Genomic DNA, 9,801 nt, shown 5'->3' with positions numbered 1-9,801 from the left:
AGGGTAGCAATTTGCTCCTGATAACCCGATCGGGTAGTTGGAGTACGGTGTTTTTGCAACGGTGCATGTAAACAGCACGGATACGTGCTTACTGTACACTTTCTATGTAGCGCAAGTGCACACTCACAGTACATGCTGTGTCAAAAATACCCGATAGGGTACCCGTGCTACCCGGTTAGAGATACATGTACCCAAACCCGTTACCCGACCAAATTCCTACCCGTTGCAGCCCTAAAATCTCAAAAAAAACTTCTCTGCCTGCTCCACCTCAAGGCCTGGAGCTGCCAGAACATAATCCGTGTGCTCGAGATCCGGTGCAGACCAGCCGAACACGCGTATTCCGAGTAGGGGTGAAAGTTGGCACTGAGATTCCGAGTTCGAGTACTCTGATTTTCTCCCATCAAATATTCGAGTATTCGAGTATTCTTCATCTCCTAAAAATTGCACACCAAGGTTGAAGGGCCTTAAAATCACATGATACAGCCCTGATTGAACCGAGTGGCAGTCATTTTTTCTCGGATATATTGGTTGGTGGGTCATTTGGGCTCTCTCTGCTCGTGAACAAATGTTCACTGCACAGTCTGCACATCAATATCTGCCGACTGCTGCTCTAAGACTGCAGATTTCTGTGGTAAATGCATGTACCATGTATGAACGAGTACTGTAAACTGCCTAATATTTGCGGCGGATTAATGTTCGCTATTTTCGCGAGAAGAGCGTAACGTGAATATTAACCATCGTGAAATCTAACTTCAACAGTGGGGGGATGTAAGTGGCCCCAGTGTTTCGCGAACTTTTACCATCGCAAACTCGCTGGTTCTAAGAAATCGCGAAAATTTAGTGACGCGAATATTGGGCGGTTAACAGTACTCTGATTTATTCCGAGTACGATTGTTTTTGAAAAAACCGAGTGAGTACTCGAGTATTCCGTATAATTGTTTCACCCCTAATTCCGAGTGACCCTGTTCTAGTTCTGTTACAGTCTGTACCAGACGAACGCCCCCTATGTATTCCTTGGTTGATACTTTACTGGCTCCTTAACTGCTTCTACTTGAATTTAACCAGCTGACATGTCTCCTGTTTGTCCTTTATAGCGGCTGGGTGACCAGCGGAAAGTGCAGTCGGACACAGCCATGTCTGCTCCGGGCCCTGTTATAAACCGACGGCCTGCCAAGAAACCGGACCGGGTACGTCCTGCGGTGCTTGCATGTGCAAGCAGTGTCCCCGTGAAAGCATAATTATCAATTGGCATTGGTACTGAGCAATGGCCGAAACTGTATTTCCGTGTGCCCTCCCTCATGAGTCGGAATCTAAGTTTCAAGCAAGTGTCTTGACTACTAGTACAGTGCTGCTCAATGAAATCCAGCCACGTCACTCAAGTTTCCGCCTTGCATCATTTCGCAGCCCAGTGTTCACAAGTCTATGGCTGTGCAACGCCTGGTGCATACTTTAAAAGTGACTTGATTGGATTGCATTGAGCAGTACTGTACACTCGCCTACACAGGGGGGGGGATTTGCTGGCTCTGTACTATCTTACATTGCGTGGGTGCTGACAGCTACATGTATTTACGCACACTGCCCATGCTGGAAACTCATGACTGTGCATGTCAGTTTATCTGTCTGTGTGATCTGTGTGTGTGTGTGTGTGTGTGTGTGTGTGTGTGTGTGTGTGTGTGTGTGTGTGTGTGTGTGTGTGTTTACTTGCAGCCTGCTGTTGCTCCCCTTTTGAAAAGTACCCCTGCTGAACCAGCAGGTAAGGCTTCTATTTTTATTGTTGTGTGTCATTCCCTCCTGTTTCTGGTGGTGAGGTGTCAGTAGCTGACAACACAACCACCAGTGCATGGCTCGTGTGTGAGTGTGTCCACGGATTTGGATTACCATCGGTATGTCCCATATGGCCATATGACCTTGGAGAACAGTTACTTTGGAGTACATGTATTTGGAGACAAACCGGCAATCAATCTGCTCTAGATTGCTTACACAATGTCCTCATCCTTATTTATTTATTTTCAATAATTGTATGTTATCCTTCCCCTCTCTCTCTCTCTCTCTCTCTCTCTCTCTCTCTCTCTCTCTCTCTCTCTCTTCTCTCTCTCTCTCTCTCTCTCTCTCTCTCTCTCTCTCTCTCTCTCTCTTCTGTGGTTCTTTCGGATTGTATGGATTTAAGGGTCCGGAAGTGTTGAGGATTCATATGCGAAAGTGCAGAAAACCGCCGAGAAACCAGCCGAAGAGAGCATTTATGCTTCGATCCCCAAGTCACAGAAGAGGTATGTGTGCAACAGAATGTATGCGATGCAATGTACACATGTATGTCCGGCACCTCTTGCCAGGCACAGTGAGCATTCTTCGTATTGTTTTCTTCGAAGTGCCTTGACCATCTGGGAAATCACTTCTACAGGGATCTCGTTAGCGCAATGACTGGCCTTGGAAATGAGTGGGGTCCGCACTGAGTGTGTCTACGCCAGCTGTGTGCCTATGCTCTGCACGATCATCTCTACTCCCTTTCTATGTTCTCTATGGCATGGCTTGTTATGCATGTGCCTAATTTGGATTGAACCCATGGCGTAATTGTTTTCAATTTTTTCATCCACTTCCACCAGAAACGAAAGCTTCGTGACTTTCATCAACCTGTCAGTTCTTGTAAATTGAGTTCTGAGGAATCAAGCGGTGGTGACTCCAACTGAGACTCAAACGGTGCCAATTTCTTTTATATAATAGTAACAAGTATACTCACTCATTGTCTAAAAGTGTTGTCCCATTGAACCAAATTTCTTGAGCACGAAAGCTTCTCGGAATGTGAATAAAAGTCACGAAGTTTTTGGTTCTGAAGGAAGTACATGTACAAGTAATTAGTCATAACTTACATTGAAGATGATGCACGAATGTAAATTTGAAAAGAAAAAAGACCAATAGCTTACAAGACTTGTGCATACCAGTAATTGTTCGCCAAATAACAAAGATGCTGTAAAACCGGAAAGTCTAACGTTTTAGCGAACAATTTTCGTTATTTGAAGAAACGTTATCGCGAGATGTCTGTGTAAAGATGTGCATACAGATGGGTGGCCAGGTAGCCATCGGTAAGCTTTCTGCACGTTATCATGCCAAAATGACAAAAACGTTAAACTTTCCGGTTTTACAGTAATGAGGCGTCTCAACACCCGACAGCAGCACAATGCTGACGGTTGATATTGGTGGTGTTTAACTCCATCGTGTCTTGAATGCATTGTTAACCAACAGCCTTCTAGCTTTACTTCTTTGCATTGCACACAATGTGACATTCAATAACCAATACTACTGTAAACAAACTAATTTGGTAAACCTGTTCTAATTTGGTAAACCTGTTCTAATTCTGGATCATTTTAAACCGTTTTGTATAAATTCGTAAGGATCTGATGTTTTTTTTTTGAAGCTTGCTGCTCACTGAATATCTCTGTGCAGTACTGCCAGAGCATACTTCGAAGTACTTCTGGTATTTTAATATAGTGTAGATGTTGTTTGTGTTCATAGTGATGTGCATACCGGTATGCTGCTAACGTAGGTGCTTTTCTTCTCGTGAGAGAGAGAGACATAAAAAGAGAGAGAGAGAGAGAGAGAGAGAGAGAGAGAGAGAGAGAGAGAGAGAGAGAGAGAGAGAGAGAGAGAGAGAGAGATGTGGCAGAGTATAATTATCTCCTCATGGTGGTGTTACCGGTATACTGAAGTGGATGTATTTAACATGCTCAACCTGTCGCTAATTATTAGTCCTCTGTCATCTGCCATCTACCATCTGCCACGTGTCACTGTTTTATAGAGGGTTTGACTCAGACTTTAGCCCATATGCCATCCAGTATATCCACGACCAGGGTGACACAGCCGATTCCTATACAGGTGATCAAAGTCACGATTATGACTACCCCCTTGAAGTTGAGTAAGTGGCAGCTGCCAGGTTACTTATTCTTATCTCACTGATAAATTTGCCTAATATTATGCATTTTAAGTGTGTGTGTAAATGTGTGTACATTAATTTTGTGTAAGTGTGTGTGCATGAGAGAGAGAGAGAGAGAGAGAGAGAGAGAGAGAGAGAGAGAGAGAGAGAGAGAGAGAGAGAGAGAGAGAGAGAGAGAGAGAGAGAGAGAGAGAGAGAGAGAGAGAGAGAGAGAGAGAGAGAGAGACATATGTTCTAAACATTTGAACATGCATGTAAAAGTATGAATTATGCGTGTGCACTACGTTAGGATGCTAACAAATGTTCCATAAATCAATCTTCTATCTGTCATGCTGTTTATGCATTTTGCTTCCTTGGTGATGTTTGTACTTGTATGAATGTAATGTGTCCCAATGGCCTCCTACCACCGTCTCCGTCTTCCGATGCGTGTTTAATTTGTCACAACACCTCCCCCACCCTTTTCTTCCCACAGTCCTTTCCATGTCATTCTTGTTCATGTTGTGTGCTCCATGTAATTTGTATGATCACGGGACTTCTTTTGTTGTTGGAAAGCAGCAACTGCTGACATTTGTTCTGTGTCTTGTGACTGTCGCTTGTCATTTGTCATTTGGTGAAAACTTCAAGTCAAAATTCCATTCTGCCTTTTTCTATGATATCAAGAGTACATGAAAACCAGAGTGTGCAGCTCGGATGGGTGGCTGTCACGGCGGAATTCCGTGATTACATCATTTTAGTGATGTAGTGCGTACAAGCAGGATTCAAGCAGGTCTCTTTCTGCACAACTGCAGCTCAGTTGTACGCACTACCCCATTTCCCGCCTCAGATCTGCGCCAAATATGATGTAATCACGGAATTCCGCCGTGACAGACACCCATAGCAGAAAAGGCCCCAAGCTGCACACTATGGTTTTCATGTACTCTTGATGATATGGAGACAGGAGAGAGAGAGAGAGAGAGAGAGAGAGAGAGAGAGAGAGAGAGAGAGAGAGAGAGAGAGAGAGTTTGCGTTATCGACAGACAACCAGTGAATTTCTGTCTCGGTTAGAGTGCGCTCCCGTTGCTGCTTGTTAGTACAGTCTTCTCTCGATAAGTCATGCACTCAGCTCTAGGGAATACAATGCGCCACTCGAGGACACGCAATAATCGACTAATCGGATCGGGGACCCAGGCTGGCTGGACAGACTTTTCTATCGTCGCCTTTTCTTGATGAACATGTCAACCATAGCAATGTGAAAAGAATTACTGTAAAACGTGTAATTTTAGGTGCATTAAAATTTCGGTGCCAGGGGCCTGCCAGGTTTCAGGTGTAATCTAGAATTAGGTGACCAGCGTTCCCTTCACATACAGTGCATACTCTAGTGCCTTTCAGGTGTAATTTAAATTTAGGTGCCTGGTTTCTCTACCGAAATCACCGAAATTAAAGTTACACCGAAAATTGCATGTTTTACAGTACTTTTTTGGGAGGACTATGGATCTGGGGGTCTGGATCAGGATTATACCACACGATCACAGCCCAAGAGCGTGCGACTTACCTGGAGTAGACCGTACTATTGTGTGAAAGTATCAGCACCCATGGCCTGTGGCTTACCCGTAACACGGCTTGGGAACAGGGAAGCGAATGGCTTTTGAAATCTGTGATGTGTAATGTGCGGAAATCTCTACCGGTATGTGCCATCTGCTCATCTATCTCAATTTTTCTCTCCCACGTATGCCATTTTGCGCACAGAGCTGGCTCTCAAGTGAAGGGTCGGATTTCCAAGTGCCGCGACAAGCTGCTGGCACTCTCTGCGCTCAATCAAGAGTTGCAAAGCGAGCTCTATCAGGTATGTGGTTGCCATGCATGATATGTATTGGCAATAGAGAGAGAGATTACCACCAGTTGTGTTAAGAGATGCATTCGACATGAACACAACCGTGTGCAGCTGCATTTTTAGGTCGACAAGACACAACCGTTGCCAGTTTTGTGTTCACCTTTTGGGACCCGAAAAGTACGATAAATCCGCTTGCCTTCGATTCGAATGAAGTGTACTCTCACTCATATGGTCATATCTCTGCAAGCATTCACCGATTGTTGCAAATGAACCTGTGTTGGAACAAATTTTCCAAGACGAAGCGACACCAGACTTGAGGCAGATACCGACACAGCCTCTGCTCTGCGTGGCCAAGAAATTGCAAGAATACTATTGCTCAAAAGAGCAGCAGCAGGCGAACTGCTCCGTCAACATTAAACAGCTGCCATGCAATCCTCCTTCACATTGACTTCAAACTGCAGCGGACTACTTGCCTCAAGCACGAAATGTTGGCATGTACCATGCTTGAGTATGACATACGTAGCATCTCGGCGAAATCTCACACTGAGTGCGCCACGAAAGTTTCATATTTTCTATCGCGGCGTATAAACTTTGAGTTTATTTCCGACTTAAGGATTCACTATGGCGATACTGTAACACCTAGAGACTTGGCATGACTTTGATGTGATAGGCAAGGCTCTCCTCAAAACATGTACATGTACCCCTCATTTACGACAATCAGTTAGGGCACGCTCACACTGCGACCATGAGCACGCGTCCATGCGTCAGCAAAATGCAGAAACGTGGCAGTGGTGCTCACACTAGGCCTCGTACACGCGTAGACGTGAAGTTGTCACACAAACTTTACGAATTGCAGTGCGTATCCCAAAGAGTTTGTGCATTTCCTAATAAAGTTGTGGCCCGTTTTTGAATGTATTTTTTCGCGTGTTGCATGTTGGAGGAAGTGCCTCGTGGCTCGTATTCTTGAAGTCGACGAAAATATTTCATACAATCATGGAGGTTTGGACTCTTGCGGGGCTGCCGCTGACATCCAAGCGCTTTCGCTTTCCTGACCTCGTGGTCAGAGCAAGTGCCAGTGCAGTGGAAATTCTGGTAGTGGTTTCTTTTGTCTGTTGCCGAGATGAGAACTGTATTTCCCGATGATACGTAACTGAAATTATCTTGAGGTATGGCATTCCATCATCGCAGAAAAGTAGAGAAAGATGATTTCCCAAAACCGAAAAGCAAGACCAAGCTACCATCGTATTGAACGAGTACACTGTAGAAACTGGTCACTGACCCGATCAACTGACAACAAAGCGACTACAAAAACAAAATTGACATCGTCCAAAAAGGGCAAAGATTGCATATAATATATGCAATCTTTATGGTGGTGCGTGCGTGCAGGACCACAACTACAAAAATTTAAAAATGTGCAAATGTCGAGGATGACATCGACAACCGCCGAGTTTCATGAATCAACACACCGGAATTTGAGAAATTGAACATACTTCAGGCCAGGTTGTACACAAATACGCTTCACGTCTACGATCATGTTGCCGCCAAGTCGTGGCACCCCCCTCCGGAGGTCGCGGTCACGATTTGAAACGTGGCCGCGACGTTTTGGTCAAGTTCATGCCGTTGCCATGCAACTTGGCCGCATGGCCGCATAGACGCTGGTTTTGGTCGCAGTGTGAGCGTGCCCTAAAGGAATACTAGAGCTGTATCTTTTACTAAGTAGTGCCAGTGCATAATCCGTGATCGAATCCAATACAATAATTACACAATCATGTATTTCAAATCCCAAGGGTGAAGATGTGCTCGGCGTGAGTGTGAACTCGCACATCTGCGTACTCACTTCACGCATTCACAGTATGTATCCATCACATTGCAATTATTGTGTTTCGCTGAAGAACACATGCACAACACGGAGTAAAAAATGCTTCGGCAAATACCGAATACACGTACTTACAGGTAGTCCGTTACGTGAGTGAGGCCTCGCACATGTGTGGTGTGGACTGTCGTAGCTTGTGTGGCCGGACCTTGGAGGATGTCCCCCACCACCACACACGCACACAAACGTTCACTCCATGCTCGTCCACCAGGGTTCATCACTCGCTTGGCCCATCGCTTGGCTTGGGATATACAAACTTCCATTTTTATACGTGGGTCACTGTCTTCTGTTACTAGTATCTCATCATCCTATGTTGCCTTCATGCTGTGTGCTGTTCTGTTGTACACTTCTTCCTTCTCAGGCACGACAAGCTCGGCTTTCACTGCAATATGAGCTGGAGCGGTTACAGGCTGGCCAGGCCTCTTGACTGTGCTGGATTGTTTTCTCTGCTTCCTTTCGGATTGTCTTCTATTTTCTTTTGTGAATTTCGCACATGTTTCTTTTCGACCATGTGGTTGCGATGTGTAGCTCAATGTCTTTGTACTCTGCGGATGTCTGCTGCGAAGTTCTGTTTGTATGTTGCCGTTTGAAAGTTTATTCTAGCATGTTAGCTTTGCTGTTTCAGAGGCATTTTTCTCCATTTCTGTCTTCTTTTTTAGCGTGCCAGAGGTTGTCACTTTGCATTCAGCCCGGTGCCCCCTTTTGATGCTTTCACCGCACCCACTGGCGAAAGGTATTTTAGTCTAATATGTGCTGCTACCTTCTTCTCTGCTGTTAGTCAGCTGGATAAAGTCAGCTGGATAACTAACTACTTAGTGTGTTGCCGTTTTCTATCATAGCAGCTGGGCGGTGTTTTCACCGCCATGGCATTCACCAGTGGCCACATTTTTTTTGGAATTTTTTTATTTTTTTTTAAAAACCTCTAGTCTTTACATTGATTTTTGTAACATTATTCCTACCTGGAGTAGAGTGGTGTTTCGGCTGCTCGGCCAGTTCTGGGCCTCTTCGAATTCATTTGTTCAACCATGGACGCACACATAATTATCGTAGTGCATGCATTATATTATGTACTACTTCTCAACGTAGTTGTTCTAAGTTGTTCTTGCAGTAATACTTATCAAATTGCCAGCGCCAACTTCAGACTATCTTCAACTCTCTTTTTTTCTTTGCAGCCTTCATTTTTTATACTGTTTCTGTATCTTTCCTTCTCAGCATCGACATTGTAATGAATAGTGTGACAGTGAAGATGTGTTGCATACCAGTCTTCGTTTTTTACCAGTCTTGTTTTTTGGTGAAGTAGTTGATGTATGGTTTTGCCTGGGCCCCGAGGGTGATAGCAAGACCCTCTCCTCCGCTCTTCTCTCCTTTTGTTGACTCGTGTTGTGATATACTGTAAAAGCAGAAATTTTCGGTGGTGTAATATTTTCGGTATTCGCCAAAATCGGCGGTTCGGTAGTGGGAAATTTTCGGTAAAACCCGTTCTCCAGGTAGGTGTACTAGTACTACATGTATACAGTATCGGTTGTACCGAAAATTTCGGTGCGTTTTATTTTCGGTAAAAATTGTCGGCACCGAAGTTACCGAAAATAAAACACCACCGAAAATTTCTGCTTTTACAGTAATGGACTGTGTAGTGCCCTGCGATCAATAATGTCGTAAATGGCAAGCGCATAATGTAGTACATATACTACGCGTCTGTAACTCAATGATAGTAAATCTACATGATATTATTGTGTAGTTAGTAAATGCCCACTTGGGTTTGTGCTGTGAACTCATTATGGAATCGAGTTGTGTAAACTTCTTTTCACATCAAATTATTATTAATTTATTGCTTCTTGACCTTGCAATCCCTCCCCATTTTTGATGCCAGGTTGCAACGCTAACGCCATCACCTATGGTCGGTCGAGTTGCTCCCTGCATCCCCTGTGTCTTGTCTTGTGTTTGTCTCCACATGTCTCTCAGTAGGGCAGTGTTCTTTTTAGTCAATAGAAAAAGAAAAATGTGTCTGTAGATCTACACTTGTAGATGGGTCAGAAAGGTACATACCCGGATTAGGGGCGTTTGGAATTGTGTAAGGACTTAGGGGTACAGAATGTGAGGTGCATTGTACATACCGGTCAGTGTTTACAACGTAGTGGACTATGCTTGTTGATACATGCACATGAACCTGGATGCGGGGCGTTGTTGCACTGG

At 44.5% G+C, this 9,801-nt stretch overlaps 1 protein-coding gene across 2 annotated transcripts; it reads left to right on the top strand.

Moving 5' to 3' along the window:
* Positions 1–1,094: 1,094 nt before the first annotated feature.
* Positions 1,095–8,883, top strand: LOC135831029 (mucin-5AC-like; the record flags this gene model as incomplete). 2 transcript variants are annotated; one of them, XM_065343273.1, is given in 6 exon segments in its annotated part: positions 1,095–1,187; positions 1,708–1,753; positions 2,168–2,267; positions 3,791–3,907; positions 5,651–5,747; positions 7,970–8,883. In XM_065343273.1, coding segments are annotated over 6 exon segments (519 nt in total), but the record flags the coding sequence as incomplete, so codon positions are not given.
* Between the last annotated feature and the right edge of the window lie 918 nt (positions 8,884–9,801).

Source organism: Sycon ciliatum, chromosome 1 (genome assembly GCF_964019385.1).
Source record: "Sycon ciliatum chromosome 1, ocSycCili1.1, whole genome shotgun sequence".
Lineage (NCBI taxonomy): Eukaryota > Metazoa > Porifera > Calcarea > Leucosolenida > Sycettidae > Sycon > Sycon ciliatum.
This window is presented reverse-complemented; position numbering and strand designations above follow the sequence as displayed.